Source organism: Schistocerca cancellata, chromosome 1 (assembly GCF_023864275.1).
Source record: "Schistocerca cancellata isolate TAMUIC-IGC-003103 chromosome 1, iqSchCanc2.1, whole genome shotgun sequence".
NCBI classification, from domain to species: Eukaryota; Metazoa; Arthropoda; class Insecta; order Orthoptera; family Acrididae; genus Schistocerca; species Schistocerca cancellata.
The window spans coordinates 1,261,779,196-1,261,798,846 of NC_064626.1; the positions used below are offsets into that span (position 1 = coordinate 1,261,779,196).

General features: G+C 44.3%; 1 protein-coding gene across 1 annotated transcript in view; it reads right to left on the reverse strand.

Moving 5' to 3' along the window:
• The window catches only part of LOC126144870 (Down syndrome cell adhesion molecule-like protein Dscam2), a 549,485-nt gene that overhangs the window by 353,429 nt on the left and 176,405 nt on the right, over positions 1-19,651 (reverse strand). Inside the window, exon 7 of the mRNA XM_049915521.1 lies at positions 2,855-3,008. Coding sequence (XP_049771478.1) covers positions 2,855-3,008 — 154 coding nt within the window. The remainder of the gene's footprint in view (positions 1-2,854; positions 3,009-19,651) is intronic.

The window sequence follows — 19,651 nt, forward strand, 5'->3', positions numbered from 1 at the left end:
TCTTCCAAGTCCTTTGCTGTCTCTGATAGAATTAGAATGTCATCGGCGAACCTCAAAGTTTTTATTTCTTCTCCATGGATTTTAATACCTACTCCGAATTTTACTTTTGTTTCCTTTACTGCTTGCTAAATATACAGATTGAATAACATCGAGGAGAGGCTACAACCCCGTCTCACTCCCTTCCCAACCACTGCTTCCCTTTCATGCCCCTCGACTCTTATAACTGCCATCTGGTGTCTGTACAAATTGTAAATAGCCTTTCACTCCCTGTATTCTACCCCTGCCACCTTTAGAATTTGAAAGAGAGTGTTCCAGTCAACATTGTCAAAAGCTTTCTCTAAGTCTACGTATGCTAGAAACGTAGGTTTGCCTTTCCTTAATCTTTCTTCTAAGATAAGTCTTAGGGTCAGTATTGCCTCACGTGTTCCAACATTTCTACAGAATCCAAACTGATCTTCCCCGAGGTCGGGTTCTACCAGTTTTTCCATTCGTCTGTAAAGAATTCGTGTTAGTATTTTGCAGTCGTGACTTATTAAACTGAAGGTTCGGTAATTTTCACATCTGTCAGCACCTGTTTCTTTGGGATTGGAATTATTATATTCTTCTTGAAATCTGAGGGTATTTCGCCTGTCTCATAATATCTTGCTCACCAGATGGTAGAGTTTTGTCAGGACTGGCTCTCCCAAGGCCGTCAGTAGTTTTAATGGAATGTTGTCTACTCCCGGGGCCTTGTTTCGACTCAGGCCTTTCAGTGCTCTGTCGAACTCTTCACGCAGTATCGTATCTCCCATTTCATCTTCATCTAGATCCTCTTACATTTCCATAATATTGTCCTCAAGTACATCGCCCTTGTATAGCCACTCTATATACTCCTTCCACCTTTCTGCTTTCCCTTCTTTGCTTAGAACTGGGTTTCCATCTGAGCTCTTGATATCCATAAAAGTGGGTCTCTTTTCTCAACAGGTCTCTTTAATTTTCCTGTAGGCAGTATCTATCTTACCCCTAGTGAGATAAGCCCCTACATCCTTACATTTGTCCTCTAGCCATGCCTGCTTAGCCATTTTATACTTCCTGTCGATCTCATTTTTGAGACGTTTGTATTCCTTTTTGCCTGCTTCATTTACTGCATTTTTATATTTTCTGCTTTCAACAATTAAATTCAATATTTCTTCTGTTACCCAAGGATTTCTACTAGCCCTCGTCTTTTTACCTACTTGATCCTCTGCTGCCTTCACTACTTCATCCCTCAGAGCTACCCATTCTTCTTCTACTGTATTTCTTTCCCCCATTCCTGTCAATTGCTCTCTTATGCTCTCCCTGAAACTCTGTACAACGTCTGGTTTGGTCAGTTTATCCAGGTCCCATCTACTTAAATTCCCACCTGTTTGCAATTTCTTCAGTTTTAATCTACAGTTCATAACGAATAGATTGTGGTCAGAATCTACATCTGCCCCTTGAAAAGTCTTAAAATTTATTATCTGATTCCTAAATCTCTGTCTTACCATTATATAATCTATCTGATACCTTTCAGTATCTCCAGGATTCTTCCATGTATACAACCTTCTTTTATGATTCTTGAACCAAGTGTTAGCTATGATTAAGTTATACTCTGTGCAAAACTCTACCAGGCGGCTTCCTCTTTCAATCCTTACCCCCAATCCATATTCACCTTCTATGTTTCCTTCTCTCCCTTTTCCTACTGTCGAGTTCCAGTGACCCATGACTATTAAATTTTCGTCTCCCTTCACTACCTGAATAATTTCTTTTATCTCATCATACATTTCTTCAATTTCTTCGTCATCTGCAGAGCTAGTTGGCGTATAAACTTGTACTACTGTAGTAGGCGTGGGCTTCGTGTCTATCTTGGCCACTATAATACGTTCACTATGCTGTTTGTAGTATCTTACCCGCACTCCTATTTTTTTATTCATTATTAAACCTATGTTGTTGTGTCCTTCAGTCCTGAGACTGGTTTGATGCAGCTCTCCATGCTGCTCTATCCTGTGCAAGCTTCTTCATCTCCCAGTACCTACTGCAGCCTACATCCTTCTGAATCTGCTTAGTGTATTCATATCTTGGTCTCCCTCTACGATTTTTACCCTCCACGCTGCCCTCCAATACTAAATTGGTGATCCCTCGATGTCTCAGAACATGTCCTACCAACCGATCCCTTCTTCTAGTCAAGTTGTGCCACAAGCTCCTCCTCTCCCCAATTCTATTCAATACTTCCTCATTAGTTATGTGGTCTACCCATCTAATCTTCAGCATTCTTCTGTAGCACCACATTTCGAAAGCTTCTATTCTCTTCTTGTCTGAACTATTTATCGTGCACGTTTCACTTCCATACATGGCTACACTCCATACAAATACTTTCAGAAACGACTTCCTGACACTTAAATCTATACTCGATGTCAGCAAATTTCTCTTCTTCAGAAACGCTTTCCTTGCCATTGCCAGTCTACTTTTTATATCCTCTCTACTTCGGCCATTACTACTCCTGCATTACCCCTGTTTGATTTTGTATTTATAACCCTGTAGTCACCTGACCAGAAGTCTTGTTCCTCCTGCCACCGAACTTCACTAATTCCCACTATATCTAACTTTAACCTATCCATTTCCATTTTTAAATTTTCTAACCTACCTGCCCGATTAAGGGATCTGACATTCCACTCTCCGATCCGTAGAACGCCAGTTTTCTTTCTCCTGATCCTTAAATTGCCAAGCCTACGATCCGTTATACTGAATCAACGTCTGCCCCTTATGTCTGGGTATTTTCAGTGCAATTCCATATCTTTTCCAAGGTAACCAGCACTCAGCCCCGCATCCACTCGGCCAGTCGGACCAGCTGCCTCACCTGTGGCCCAGCCTGGCGGCGGTGAGGGCCTGCCCGTCCAGCCTCCAGGTGAACTGCGGGGGCGGGCTGCCGGCGGCCGAGCAGCGCAGCGACACGGGCGGTCCCGGGCTCAGCGCCTGCTCGATGAACGTCGACTGCAGCTCCGGCACCGTGTCTGCCGGCAGAAGGCCGAGATGTGGTCTCGCCAACTAATGACAAAGCTCACTGGACTAAATATTAGCACATTGGGATCTTTGGAGCGCTGTAGGTGGTGTAGAGCCGGTAGCAAGCTGTAGTGCGCCACTCTACCGCTGACGTCATGGCAGTGAAGTGATACAATGTACAGGGTACACCACAAAGGAGTTACTGTTTGAGCTTTAATAACTGGGAAGAAATAAAAACTTTGAGGTTCGCCGATGACATTGTAATTCTGTCAGAGACAGCAAAGGACTTGGAAGAGCAGTTGAACGGAATGGACAGTGTCTTGAAAGGAGGCTATAAGATGAACATCAACAAAAGCAAAACGAGGATAATGGAATGTAGTCGAATTAAGTCGGGTGATGCTGAGGGAATTAGATTAGAAAATGAGACACTTAAAGTAGTAACGGAGTTTTGCTATTTGGGGAGCAAAATAACTGATGATGGTCGAAGTAGAGAGGATATAAAATGTAGACTGGCAATGGCAAGGAAAGCGTTTCTGAAGAAGACAGATTTGTTAACATCGAGTATTGATTTAAGTGTTTAAGTATTTGTATTGAGTGTAGCCACTTATGGAAGTGAAACATGGACGATAAATAGTTTGGACAAGAAAAGAATAGATGCTTTCGAAATGTGGTGCTACAGAAGAATGCTGAAGACTACATGGGTAGATCACAAAACTAATGAGGAGGTATTGAATAGAATTAGGGAGAAGAGGAGTTTGTGACACAACTTGACTAGAAGAAGGGATCGGTTAGTAGGGCATGTTCTGAGGCATCAAGGGATCACCAGTTTAGTACTTGAGGGCAGCGTGGAGGGTAAAAATCGTAGAGGGAGACCAAGAGATGAATACACTAAGCAGATTCAGAAGGACGTAGGGTGCAGTAGGTACTGGGAGATGAAGAAGCTTGCACAGGATAGAGTAGCATGGAGAGCTGCATCAAACCAGTCTCAGGACGGAAGACCACAACAACAACAACAGGGGAGGTATTAATGATAACTTCATCCAGTTTTTGTTACGAGGGGAGTAGAATATCCAAAGAGATTCTGGTCGTATGTGAAGTATGTTAGCGGCAAGAAACAATCAATGCCTTCTCTGCGCGATAACAATGGAGATACTATCGAACACAGTGCTGCCAAAGCAGATTTACTAAACACAGCCTTCCTAAATGCCTTCACAAAAGAAGACGAAGTAATAAATGAAAAGCACCAGTTTGCTTTTGTTCTACAATATTACTTTTATTGTTAACCGGTTTTCGGCTTACAAGGCCATCTTCAGACATGTCTGAAGAGGGTCTTGTAAGCCTAAAACCGGTTAACAATGAAAGTAATATTGTAGAACAAAAACAAACTGGTGCTTTTCATTTATTATAATGTTGTTCTACCAAGAACCGACGGAAGATTCTGTTAATACGAAGACGAAGTAAATATTCCAGAAGTCGAATCGAGAACAGCTGCCAACATGAGTGACGTAGAAGTAAATCTCCTCGGAGTAGTGAAGCAACTCAAATCACTTAATAAAAGCAAGTCTTCTGGCCCAGACTGTATACCAATTAGGTTCCTTTCGGAGTATGCTGATGCATTAGCTCCATACTTAACGATCATATACAGCCGTTCGCCCGATGAAAGATCAGTACCCAAAGACTGGAAGGTTGCACAGGTCACACCAATATTCAAGAAAGGTAGTTGGAGTAAACCACTAAATTACAGGCCCATATCGTTAACGTCGATAAGCAGCAGGATTTTAGAACATATATTGTGTCCGAACATTATGAATTACATCGAAGGAAACGGTCTCTTGACACACTGTCAACATGGGTTTAGATAATATCGTTCCTGTGAAACACAACTACCTCTTTATTCACATGAAGTACTGAGTGCTATTGACAAGGGATTTCAGATCGATTCCGTATTTCTGGATTTCCGGAAGGCTTTTGACATTGTACCACACAAGCGGTTCGTAGTAAAATTTCGTGCTTATGGAATATCGTCTCAGTTATGTGACTGGATTTGCGATTTCCTGTCAGAGAGGTCACACTTGGCAGTAATTGACGGAAAGTCATCGAGTAAAACAGAAGTGGTTTCAGGCGTTCCTCGAGATAGTGTTATAGGGTCTTTGCTGTTCCTCATCTATACAAACGATTTGGGAGACAATGTGAGCAGCCGTCTTCGGCTGTTTGCAGATGACGCTGTCGTTTATCGACTAATAAAGTCATCATAAGATCAAAACAAACTGCAAAAAGGATTTAGAAGAATTTCGGAATGGTTCGAAAAGTGGCAGTTAACCCTAAATAACGAAAAGTGTGAGGTCATCCACATGATTGCGAAAAGGAACTTGTTAAACTTCGGTTAACGACAAATCAGTCTAATCTAAGAGCCGTAAATTCAAGTAAACACCTTAAATTGGAAAGAACACACAGAAAATGTTGTGGGGAAGGCTAACCAAAGGCTACGTTTTATTGGCAGGACACTTATAAAATGTAACATACCTACTAAGGAGACTGCCTACGCCGGTCGGTGTGGCCGTGCGGTTCTGGGCGCTACAGTGTGGAACCGAACGACCGCTACGGTCGCAGGTTCGAATCCTGCCTCGGGAATGGATGTGTGTGATGTCCTTAGGTCAGTTAGATTTAATTAGTTCTAAGGTCTAGGCGACTGATGACCTCATACGTTAAGTCGCATAGTGCTCAGAGCCATTTGAACCATTTTTTGAAGACTGCCTACACTACGATTTTCCGTCCTCTTTTAGAATACTGCTGCGCGGAGTGGGATCCTTACCAGATAGGACTGCCGGAGTACATCGAAAAAGTTCAAAGAAAGGCAGCACGTTTTGTATTATCGCGAAATACGGGAGAGAGTGTCGCAGAAATGATACGGGATTTGGGCTGGAAATCATTAAAAGAAAGGCGTTTTTCGTTGCGACGGAATCTTGTCACGAAATTCCAATCACCACCCTTCTCCTCCGAATGCGAAAATATTTTGTTGACACCGACCTACATAGGGAGGAACGATCACCAAGATAAAATAAGGGAAATCAGAGCTCGTACGGAAAGATATAGGTGTTCATTCTTTCCGCGCGCTATACGAGATTGGAATAGTAGAGAATTGTGAAGGTGGTTCGATGAACCCTCTGCCAGGCACTTAAACGTGATTTGCAGAGTATCCATGTGGATGTAGATGTAAGCAATAATAAACGGAACACATTTTTTTGAAAGCGGATTGCTTTTATTCAGGATTACAATACACCGTATAATTTCCCACTCTTTTATCTACAAAACCGTATTCTTCAACATAATATCCGTTCAGTGCGACGACCTCACGCCACCTTACTGCGAGAGCCTGTATGCCTACATGGTACCACTCTAGTGCGCGACTTCGGAGCCAACATCTTACTGCACCAATAATCTCCCCATAATCCCCAGACTGCTTCCCACGGAGTATGTCCTTCATCAGGCCAAACAGATGGAAGTCGGAAGGTGCGAGATCTGGGCTGTAGGAAGCGTGAGGAAGGACACTCCAATGAAGTTTTGTGAGCTCCTCTCGGGTGCACAGATTTGTGTGACAACCTGCATTGTCAAGGGGGAGGAGAAGTTCGTTTGCATGTTTGCGGCGACGAACACGCTGGAGTCATTTCTTCAATTTCCTGAGAGTAGCAAAATAAACTTTAGAGTCGATAGTTGCACCATGAGGGAGAGCATCAAACAGAAAAACCCCTTCAACGTCCCAGAAGACCATTGACGTGACTCTTCCGGCTGCGGTTACGGCTTTAAACTTTTTCTTCGAAGGAGAGGTGGTGCGGTGCCATTCCATACAGTGCCGTTTTGCTCCCGGTTCGAAGTGATGAAGCCACGTTTCATCGCCTGTGACGATGTTCGACAAAAAATGCCATGATAAGCCTCGTAACGCGCAAGCAATTCCTCACAGTCGGCCCTTCGTTGCCCTTTAGGCTTTTCTGTTAGGCGGCGAGGGAAGCAGCGCGCACACACCTTCGAGTATCAAAACTGGTGGACGAATGTGTAAGCGCTACCAACAGAGACGTCCAGTTCTGAAGGGAGTTTTTCGATTGTAATCCGACGATCGCCTCGAGTCAGACCGTCACGATGCTGAAACATTTCAGTAGTCACAGATGTGTGCGGCTGAATGGTACGCGGGAGATCAGACAGAATTGCACGACCCTTTTGCGATGGTGGCAGATGCCTCGCACAACGATTCATCGTGCTTTTCTTCGCTACCAGATGCCCGTAGACATTCTGCAAACGCCTACGAATATCTGCGATGCTCTGGTTTTAAGCCAAAAGAAACGCACCTAACCGAAATTGGCCGAGAAAAAAATGTGTTGCATTACTTATTGACAACGCGTCGTATATTGTGCTGTCATGACTAGTGTGTGTAGACATTGTTTCTTTTGGAGCAACGAAAGTTGATTGTTATTGGAAATGTGAAAACATGAAAATGGTACAGAGACGATGACAGGCAGAGTCAGAACTGCGCCGCTGGCGCGTGTAACGATAACGAAAATTCGCGACAAATTTGAGCGTGCTGTGGAGAAGGGATCGTGTCAGGTACAAATCTATAGCGGACCAAACTGGGTAGAGGCAGTGGTACAAGCTTTCACAAGATTCCCAAAGAAGTCCAAACGGCAAGCTGCACTTGAATCAGATGTAAACAAATCAAGTTTTCGCCGCATTCTCAAGCAAGCAAAGCTGAAAACCCGCATTCCTAGGCTGCTTCAAGCGATGCATCAAGACGATTCGGATATTTGTCTCGAATTTTATGAATGGATTTGCTATACTGAATATTATTGATTCGTCTGAAAAGGCGACATTTAAATTGAATGGAACCATCAATAGACATAACTGTGTGCATTGGGCAGGAGATATTCGTCATGTTAGGTAATTCTCATGTTACGGTAGAACGAGCTGTTAATTTTGATGAGTTGTCAGTGTGGTGTGGCATGTCACAGGAGTTTTAGGGCCACCCTTTTTTGAAGGAACAGTGACAGGTGTGAAGTATATTACCACGTTGCAGGAATGACATATCAGCAGTTCACCAACTGTACCGAGACGAAGAGTTTTTTTGCAACAAGACGGTGCACCGTCACATTATCAGCGTGACGTGCCGCAATTTCTGCATGAAACATTTGTTGAGAGGTGGATAGGCTGGCGAGGAAGTGTTGAGTTTCCACCCAGATCTCCCCATCTAACGCAGTTAGACATCTTCGTCTGGAGAATTCTGAAGGGCACTGTATACGCCACAAAGGCAAGTATGCTGGATAATAGAGTCCTGCATGACCGAGTAAGCGAGCACAAAATACGAGGTGGGGCGAGCACACCCTAACTGGATAGGCTACCCGCACTAGTTCTTGTGACCGAGCATAGAAGCCGTGACCGAATACATAGCACATAACTTCAAACACATTACACGTGTTATTATCCGTGTGACACTGCAGCCAGTACGGGCTTCTCATTTGTGGTGTGTCTCTCTCTGTAATCATGCAGCACGAGGAAGCCAGTGTAGTAAGACGTAAGATTGAAACCAATGTTTACACATTAAAGAAACGGGAAGGTCTAAAAAGCCAAGTATGGAGTACATTTCTGTTGGTTGTAGATGAAAACAGTGTGTCTACTGGGTACGTATCGTGCATAAACTACTCCACTTTATTGTTTTCCCAGTCGCGAACCACTCATTTAAAGAAACACAGTTGCAAGAAACCTCACAAAGATCGTTTCATTGGCCGTCCTTCCGTGATGTTAATATGCTTGAAATAAGTGAAAAGCAGGAAATTCTTAGCAATGTGCGACAAATGTGTGCTACGTACGCAGGTACAACATGCAATCATTAACATAATCGTTTTTGAATAGTTAGTCGAAAGTGATTATAGAGAAACGGGAATGTTGTGACTCGTATAATATTTCAAAAAAATGGCTCTGAGCACTATGGGACTTAACATCTATGGTCATCAGTCCCCTAGAACTTAGAACTACTTAAACCTAACTAACCTAAGGACATCACACACATCCATGCCCGAGGGAGGATTCGAACCCGCGACCGTAGCAGTCGCGCGGCTCCGGACTGAGCGCCTAGAACCGCTAGACCACCGCGGTCGGCTATAATATGTCATTAACGTAAAACACCTCGTTTTTATGGGAACGGGGGTCGGGTTGTTTGGGGGGGGGGGGGGGGGGGGGGGAGAGACCAAACAGCGAGGTCATCGGTCTCTTACGGGAACGTTTCGATGATCTCGATATCAGTTCTGTATTACTTGTCTATTTTGTTTATTATCATAGATCCTTCAAGTACTGTGTCATCACCACCCACAAAGAGAGATCGTTTCAAGGAATGGAGGAACAACAGATCATCCGCAGCAGATGAAGTAGATCTGTACATTTCAATGCACCCCGGAGATGATGATGACATCTTAAAGTGGTGGAGCAGACATGAAACAGATCTGCCAGATTTGGCTGCAGTTGCAAGACGTATTTTATGCATCCCAGCAACAAGCGCATCTAGTGAAAGCTGCTTTAGTAAAGCCGGAATGTTACTGACAAATTGCCGCAGCCAATTAAATCCTGAACGCGTTAGTGATTTACTGCTGATCAACAATAACTATAATTCTGTTTATGTTGCAAACAATTGAAAAGTACGACAAGCTACGTCTGTAAATGTTAAATGTTCTTTGTATGCTTTCTGTATGAAGATGGTTGTCTTCTAGATTACAGGGAAAGCACTTATTTAATGTTTCCTATCAATGAAAGGAAAAATATATCATTTGCTTGGAAATGAGACTCGTCTTCTATCCGCGATTGTATAGAAATATCATTTTACTTTGCAGGTGCTTTATGAATTTAGCTGTGTCACGTACCCGTTCTTGGAACGTTACTTTTGTATTAAAAGAGAGAGAGAGACAGAGAGAGAGATATAAATACACTGTGTGTGTGTGTGTGTGTGTGTGTGTGTGTGTGTGTGAGAGAGAGAGAGAGAGAGAGAGAGAGAGAGAGAAAGACAAAGAGAGAGAGAGAGAGAGGGAGAGAGAGAGAGAGAGAGAGAGAGAGAGACGTTGGATTTGTACAGTGCAGTGCAGCGAGCCGGGGCAAGGCGAGGTGAGACGTCTTCAAGCTGCGTAAACGCCTTTGTTGGATACCTTGTATATAGGGACTTCAGGAAGTACGAGGTGCATTCAAGTTCTAAGGCCTCCGATTTTTTTTCTAATTAACTACTCACTAATTAACTACTCACTCCTCGACGTAATCGCCCTGCAGACGTACACATTTTTCACAACGCTGACGCCATGGTTCCATGGCAGCGGCGAAGGCTTCTTTAGGAGTCTGTTTTGACCACTGAAAAATCGCTGAGGCAATAGCAGCACGGCTGGTGAATGTGCGGCCACGGAGAGTGTCTTTCATTGTTGGAAAAAGCCAAAAGTCACTAGGATCCAGGTTAGGTGAGTAGGGAGCATGAGGAATCACTTCAAAGTTGTTATCACGAAGAAACTGTTGCGTATCGTAGCTCGATATGCGGGTGCGTTGTCTTGGTGAAACAGCACACGCGCAGCCCTTCCCGGACGTTTTTGTTGCAGTGCAGGAAGGAATTTGTTCTTCAAAACATTTTCGTAGGATGCACCTGTTACCGTAGTGCCATTTGGAACGCAATGGGTAAGGATTACGCCCTCGCTGTCCCAGAACATGGACACCATCATTTTTTCAGCACTGGCGGTTACCCGAAATTTCTTTGGTGGCGGTGAATCTGTGTGCTTCCATTGAGCTGACTGGCGCTTTGTTTCTGGATTGAAAAATGGCATCCACGTCTCATCCATTGTCACAACCGACGAAAAGAAAGTCCCATTCGTGCTGTCGTTGTGCGTCAACATTGCTCAGCAACATGCCACACGGGCAGCCATATGGTCGTCCGTCAGCATTCGTGGCACCCACCTGAATGACACTTTTCGCATTTTCAGGTCGTCATGCAGGATTGTGTGCACAGAACCCACAGAAATGGAGGCGATTTGTTCAACAGTCATTCGGCGATCCCCCAAAACAATTCTCTCCACTTTCTCGATCATGTCGTCAGACCGGCTTGTGCGAGCCCAAGGTTGTTTCGGTTTGTTGTCACACGATGTTCTGCCTTCATTAAACTGTCGCACCCACGAACGCACTTTCGACACATCCATAACTCCGTCACCACATGTCTCCTTCAACTGTCGATGAATTTCAATTGGTTTCACATCACGCAAATTCAGAAAACGAATGATTGCACGCTGTTCAAGTAAGGAAAACGTCGCCATTTTAAGTATTTAAAACAGTTCTCATTCTCGCCGCTGGCGGTAAAATTCCATCTGCCGTACGGTGCTGCCATCTCTGGGACGTATTGAGAATGAACGCGGCCTCATTTTAAAATAACGCGCTTGTTTCTATCTCTTTCCAGTCCGGAGAAAAAAAATGGGAGGCCTTAGAACTTGAGTGCACCTCGTATGTTACACTTGCCGTCCCACGCTAAGATCATTGCGCAACAAGAGCGGCGCACTGTCAGAAGAGAGTACAATGTTCTGGGTTTCTTGGAGATACAGCTCTGCACACGACACAGTGTGCGAGTGAAATGACGCTGCAACTGAGAACGTACTCCAGAGCTGAAGTACGCGGGACAGAAAGGTTATTGTCAGCAAAACTAAACTGCACACAGATTCACCGTGAAATTTCGGCGCGTGTGGACCACGCGCTATGTCACGTCCAGTCGCAGTGAAATGGTGTCAACAATTTGATCAAGGCCGCAAAGGTGTTGGAGATGCTGATCGGGGAGAAAGGCTGTCGACATTAACCACAGATGACAACGTGCAAGCAATAGAAGAACTGATCTACAGCAATCGCAGAGCGATTATCTGAAAACTGCTCAGCAGATCCGCATCTCCGTAGGCAGTGTACATCATATAGTCGGAAATCGTCTTCGGTATCGGCAGTTGTGCTCGCTGGGTTTCTCTATCGCTGTCACCCGAACACAAAGGCGTAAGGTTTATGGCGCCTCTGGACTTCCTTGAGCATTACTCCGTAGAAGGCAATGACCTCCCAAGGCATATCACTAGCTGCGATGAGACATGGGTCCAACATTTCACACCTACAACAAAGAGAGCGTGTATGGAATTGAGAAACACTTCCTCGCCTGCGCGGAAGAAATGCGAAGTTGTGCTGTCGGTATGGAAGGTCATGGTCACCGTTTTCTTAAGTTGAGAAGGCGTTGCATACACAGAGTTTACAGCAAATGGCAGAACCATTAATGCTGATAAACACAGGCGTTGTTCTCCTGCACAACAATTCAACAAGACGACCGATGCGCACAAGACAAGCATTCCTTGAAAGTTTCCGAAGGGAGATGTGGAAGCATCCACCATAAGGTCCAGCTCTCGTACCAATCGATTTTCATGTTTTTGGCAAGCTGAAAGGACATCTGGGAGGGAGGGGAGGGGGGGGGGAGAAGCTTCCAACTATGAAGGCGTTCACGTAGCGGTTGTCGAATGACTCCGTGGCCAGGGAGCGGACTTGTATGGTAGAGCAACTGAACAATTCGTAGAACTTTGCGACTGTTGTTTACAGAGACCTTTTGTCTATACTGAAAAATATTGTATCTGTGTCGCTTTCAAGTGCAGTGCAACATTCCGTAAAAATTACCTGACCTGCCATAAACATGTGTAACTTACTCTTTGAAGTACATATGCCGTCATGTGTATGGAACCAGGGCAGTAAGATGAGTCACCTTGAAGACATGACAGAATCATGGAAAGAATCGATTCAGATTCGACATGCCGAAGATCACACAGTGAATGAAGTTGCCCAATTTGTTGGTGTTTCACACTGGCATGATCAACTGTCTACAAGGAATGGTTTTTTGCTCGCAGCCATGTTACACACCGTAAGAACAATGGCTGCAAATAGATCGTAAACGAAAGAGACATGTAACATGCCTTGTTGCTGGCAACCGATTTCAAACTTGACAGTAGTTGATGCTCTGCGTCTTAAGTCGAAACCGCCGAAAAAGCAGTTGCGGCTCTCAGTAAATGTAGGCCCATCTCAACCATTTTCCGAGCGAACATTGTGAGGGGCACTGCATGCAATGGACTGATACCTAGCAAAAGGCCGTTCTCACAGGACACATAAGGCTGCACGTCTTCAATGGATCGAAGAATACAAAAACTGGACAGTAGTTGACCGTATGAGTGTAGTGTTGTTGTCCAAGTCAGACCACGCCTATTTCCAGCTGATTCAAGAAGTTGAGTGCACCGACTTTTCAATGAGGCCTTTAACCTGCAATATCTAGAGGTTATAGTTTAGGCCAGAGGGGGGTACTGTGGTATTTTGGGTTTAGTTTATGAACCATGACTTGGGTCATGTCATTTGGCAACGGCACCAACGAACAACAATGTTTATATCAACATTTTTATTAACCAAATGCTGAGTATGCTGTGGACGCTCAAGCGTTCCTAGAGGGATGGCACCTTTATTTACATGGCTGGATGCATACATGCCTGGGCTGAGGAACATCCAGGTGTCGTACTACATAGCGACTGACCTACTATATCAGTCGAATTTTATCACACAGTAAATGTGTGAGACTATTTGGAACAGTGGGTAATATATCCGACAGTTTGGTAGCTCTCCGGAATCTAAATCATCAATGAGTGGCCTCAACCGGATGTAGCATACCCCCCCCCCCCCCCCAAAAAAAAAAACCAAACTTGTGGACCCTCTTTATCGCCGAAATATGGCCTTTATTAAGGTACATGATATGTATTCGCAGTTGCGAATACGGGCAACCTTCAGCTGTACAATGAAATGAAATGAAATTAAAAAATGTTCGTATGGCATTTATTGGCCGGGATGCCCCTTTCGGGGTTCGGCCGTCGTATTGCAAGTCTTTTTAATTGACGCCGCTTCGGCGACTTGCATGTCAGTGACGATGAAAATGATGATGAAGGACTCAGAACACCCAGTCCCCTGCCGCGAATCGAACCCGGGCCCCCTTGCGTGGTAGGCGGTAACGCTACGGAGGCGGACAGCTGTATAATGGAACGACGACAATGAAAATCTGTCCAGAACGGGGCACGAACCAGGATTTCCCGCTTTACATCCATTAGCCGATTAGCTGCAATTCTGGCATGATGTCTGCACTTGTTGTTTTGCTTCTTTATACCGTATTTATACATGCGCTGTGAACCACAGCAATACACTGCATGCATCTTATTGTTGACACTGGCAAACGATTCGATAGCTATAACCTTTTGAAGACATGCTCTAAGTGCCTGAAACCGGGTAAAAAATGAAATTTCTTTTGTGTATTTGGTAGCTGATTATTTCAACATATACTTATAACTCTGTCAACACGATAAGGAGATGTTATTGCAGCTATCACTGTATCACTGAAGGCTCCGGGCGTAAACTGGCCCACTCGTTTTCACTTGAGGCTCGGTCTGCTGTTCATAATGCGACCCGGGTCACAACAGAACTCATATTCAACTTTCATCGGACATTACTTAACTGTAGATAACAGCATCATTTGCAAAATGTCTGAAGTTACTATTAATATTGTCTGTCAAGTCATTAACATACAACACGAACCACAAGGAACCCCAGCGCACTTCCCTGGGGCACGTCTGAAGCTACTATGTCTATCGATGACTCTTCATCAAAGATAACATGCTGAGATCTCACAACCAGGAGATCCTCAAATCAGTCACAAATTTCGTCTGATACCGTTCATAATAGTAGCTTCGTTACCAAGCGGCTGCGTTTCACTGAGTCAAATTCTTTTCGCAAGGCTAGAAACAGGCCTACTGAATCTACTTGAGTACTCTTGAGAGTTTCCAGAATGAGATTTTCACTCTGCAGCGGAGTGTGCGCTGATATGAAACTTCCTGGCAGATTAAAACTGTGTGCCCGGTCGAGACTCGAACTCGGGACCTTTGCCTTTCGCGGGAAAGTGCTCTACCATCTGAGCTACCGAAGCACGACTGACGCCCGGTACTCACAGCTTTACTTCTGCCAGTATCTCGTCTCCTACCTTCCAAACTTTACAGAAGCTCTCCTGCGAAACTTGCAGAACTAGCACTCCTGAAAGAAAGGATACTGCGGAGACATGGCTCTTGAGAGTATTTTTGTTCTGTCGTTCTGACTACCCCGACCTACCGCTTTCAGGATGTTATCTGGAAAAAGCACGAGTTAGGAATTTCATGAGCGACGTTAAAAAAAAAGGAAAAATGACACAGCAAACGTCTAACAATGTTGTACATATCAGACTTATTTTTGGTTTGCTTTGGAGCCGTTTATGGCAACAAATAGTATACAGAATGGTCCATATCTTTATGATCAGACATAAACAGAAGTGAGTACCTTAGGATAATAAAGGAGTGGCCGAAAATGCGGCGTGTAACTGAACGATGCATGTAAGCTTGTGTTTTTTAAGTGCTTATGTGTCATAAGCCGGACGTTGTGGCCGAGCGGTTCTGGGCGCTACAGTCTGGAACTGCGCGACCGCTACGGTCGCAGGTTAGAATCCTGCCGCGGGCATGGATGTGTGTGATGTCCTTAGGTTAGTTAGGTTTAAGTAGTTCTAAGTTCTAGGGGACTGATGACCTCAGATGTTAAGTCCCATAGTGCTCAGGGCCATTTGTGTCATAAGGAACAGATGGCTACCGCAGAGACGATCGTAGGCGCTCCCTGTCGCTGATGTGTTCGCGTTGGATTGTTTGACTGTTTATATTTCATAGTTGATACTGTTTCCGACATCGTGAAATACTTCTAAGGAAATGATCTATTTTCACATAGCCGTCATGTGTACTGGAAATATGGTTGTTGTGAAACATGGGTGACTCTTTTTTTTTTTTTTTTTTGGTCATCAGTCTACTGACTGGTTTGATGCGGCCCGCCACGAATTCCTTTCCTGTGCTAACCTCTTCATCTCAGAGTAGCACTTGCAACCTACGTCCTCAATTATTTGCTTGACGTATTCCAATCTCTGTCTTCCTCTACAGTTTTTGCCCTCTACAGCTCCCTCTAGTACCATGGAAGTCATTCCCTCATGTCTTAGCAGATGTCCTATCATCCTGTCCCTTCTCCTTATCAGTGTTTTCCACATATTCCTTTCCTCTCCGATTCTGCGTAGAACCTCCTCATTCCTTACCTTACCAGTCCACCTAATTTTCAACATTCGTCTATAGCACCACATCTCAAATGCTTCGATTCTCTTCTGTTCCGGTTTTCCCACAGTCCATGTTTCACTACCATACAATGCTGTACTCCAGACGTACATCCTCAGAAATTTCTTCCTCAAATTAAGGCCGGTATTTGATATTAGTAGACTTCTCTTGGCAAGAAATGCCTTTTTTGTCTTTTGATGTCCTCCTTGCTCCGTCCGTCATTGATTATTTTACTGTCTAGGTTATTTTACTGCCTAACCTCATTGACTTCGTGACCATCAATCCTGATGTTAAGTTTCTCGCTGTTCTCATTTCTACTACTTCTCATTACCTTCGTCTTTCTCCGATTTACTCTCAAACCATACTGTGTACTCATTAGACTGTTCATTCCGTTCAGCAGATCATTTAATTCTTCTTCACTTTCACTCAGGATAGCAATGTCATCAGTGAATCGTATCATTGATATCCTTTCACCTTGTATTTTAATTCCACTCCTGAACCTTTCTTTTATTTGCATCATTGCTTCCTCGATGTACAGATTGAAGAGTAAGGGTGAAAGGCTACAGCCTTGTCTTACACCCTTCTTAATACGAGCACTTCGTTCTTGATCGTCCACTCTTATTATTCCCTCTTGGTTGTTGTACATATTGTATATGACCCGTCTCTGCCTATAGCTTACCCCTACTTTTTTCAGAATCTCTAACAGCTTGCACCATTTTATATTGTCGAACGCTTTTTCCAGGTCGACAAATCCTATGAAAGTGTCTTGATTTTTCTTTAGCCTTGCTTCCATTATTAGCCGTAACGTCAGAATTGCCTCTCTCGTCCCTTTACTTTTCCTAAAGTAACTCTTTACTGACACGAAGTAATGAGTGCCGTAGGCAAGAGATCTTGTTTCCATATTTGTAGCTCCAGGAGCCTTTCAACACCTTTGCTCAAAAGTAGCTTTTGGTAAAACCGTGTGCCTATGGAGTATCGTCGCAGTCGTGTGACTGGATTTGTGATTAACTGTCAGAAAGGTCATAGCTCGTAGTAACCGACGGAAAGTCATCGAGTAAAGAAGGAGTGATATCTGGCGTTCCCAAAGAAGTGTTAAACTCACTCTGCCGTTCCTTATCCGTTCCTTATCTCATAAAATATTCATGAGATAATCCGAACAGCCTTCTTAGATTCTGCCGGCCGTTGTAGTCGAGCGGTTCTAGGCGCTTCAGTCCAGAACCGCGCTGCTGGTACGGTCGCAGGTCCTAATCCTGCCTCGGGCATTGATGTGTGTGATGTCCTTAGGTTAGTTAGGTTTAAGTAGTTCTAAGTCTAGGGGACTGATGACCTCAGATGTTATGTCCCATAGTGCTCAGAGCCATTCTTAGATTCTCTGCACATGATGCTATCATTTACCGTCTAGTAAAGTCATAAGAAGATTAAAACGAATTGCAAAATGATGTAGACCAGATAACGGTAATATGCGAAAAAGTAACAATTGACACTAAACAGTAAGAAGTCTGAGGACCTCTAAAAAAGAACCCCTTAAATCTCCATTACGCAAAAATACACTCAAACGTACGGCTTCTCGGGTCAACTAAATTGCTAGCCATTACAACTACGAACTACTTAAATTTGAAAACATGGAAAATGTTATGGGAAGACAAAGCAAAGACTTTCCTTTATTAGCAGAACACTTAGATGCAACAAATGTGCTAAAAAGACTGCCTGGACTGCCCTTGCGTATCTTTTCTGAAGTGCTACAGCGCAGTATAGGGTCATTACCAGATATGACAGACGGACTGTCCAATCGAAAAGTGCGAAGACGGGCAGCTTGTTTCGTATTATCGCGAAATAGGGGAGGGAATGTTAGGTATATGATACGCGAATTGGGGTGGCAACCATTAAAACAATGCCACTTTCCGCTGTGGCGGGATCTTTTTACGAAATTTCAATCATCTCATTTCTCCTCTGAATGCAAAAATATCTTCTTAAGTCCCGCTCGAATAAAGAGAAATGGCCATCGTAATAAACGAAGAGAAATTAGAATTCGTACGGAAAGGTTTATGTTTTCATTCTTCCAACGTGTTATGCGGGAATGGTTCGACCGAGAAGTAGCCTGAAAGTGGTTCTGTAAACCCTCTGCCAAGCACTTAACTGTAAACTGCAGAGTTGCATGAAGATCTAAATGTAGATCTGATGTAGATTGTCGAAGAGTGAGCATTGTACATTTCACGAACTTGCAGACGTACGAGGTGCATTCAAGTTCTAAGGCCTCCGATTTTTTTTCTCCGGACTGGAAAGAGATAGAAACATGCGCGTCGTTTTAAAATGAGGCTGCGTTCATTGTCAGTACGTCCCAGAGATGGCAGCACCGTACGGCAGATGGAATTTTACCGCCAGCGGCGAGAATGAGAACTGTTTTAAATACTTAAAATGCCGACGTTTTCCTGACTTGAACAGCGTGCAATCATTCGTTTTCTGAATTTGCGTGGTGTGAAACCAATTGAAATTCATCGACAGTTGAAGGAGACATGTGGTGATGGAGTTATGGATGTGTCGAAAGTGCATTCGTGGGTGCGACAGTTTAATGAAGGCAGAACATCGTGTGACAACAAACCGAAACAAACTCGGGCTCGCACAAGCCGGTCTGATGACATGATCGAGAAAGTGGAGAGAATTGTTTTGGGGGATCGCCGAATGACTGTTGAACAGATCGCTTCCAGAGTTGGCATTTCTGTGGGTTCTGTGCACACAATCCTGCATGACGACCTGGAAATGCGAAAAGTGTCATCCAGGTGAGTGCCACGAATGCTGACGGACGACCACATGGCTGCCTGTGTGGCATGTTACCAAGCAATGTTGACGCGCAACGACAGCATGAATGGGACTTTCTTTTCGTCGGTTGTGACAATGGATGAGACGTGGATGCCATTTTTCAATCGAGAAACAAAGCGCCAGTCAGCTCAATGGAAGCACACAGATTCACCGCCACCACAAAAATTTCGGGTAACTGCCAGTGCTGAAAAAATGATGGTGTCCATGTTGTGGGACAGCGAGGGCGTAATCCTTACCCATTGCGTTCCAAATGGCACTACGGTAACAGGTGCATCCTACGAAAATGTTTTTAAGAACAAATTCCTTCCTGCACTGCAACAAAAACGTCCGGGAAGGGCTGCGCGTGTGCTGTTTCACCAAGACAACGCACCCGCACATCGAGCTAACGTTACGCAACAGTTTCTTCGTGATAAGAACTTTGAAGTGATGCTTCATGCTCCCTACTCACCTGACCTGGCTCCTAGTGACTTTTGGCTTTTTCCAACAATGAAAGACACTCTCCGTGGCCGCACATTCACCAGCTGTGCTGCTATTGCCTCAGCGATTTTCCAGTGGTCAAAACAGACTCCTAAAGAAGCCTTCGCCGCTGCCATGGAATCATGGCGTCAGCGTTGTGAAAAATGTGT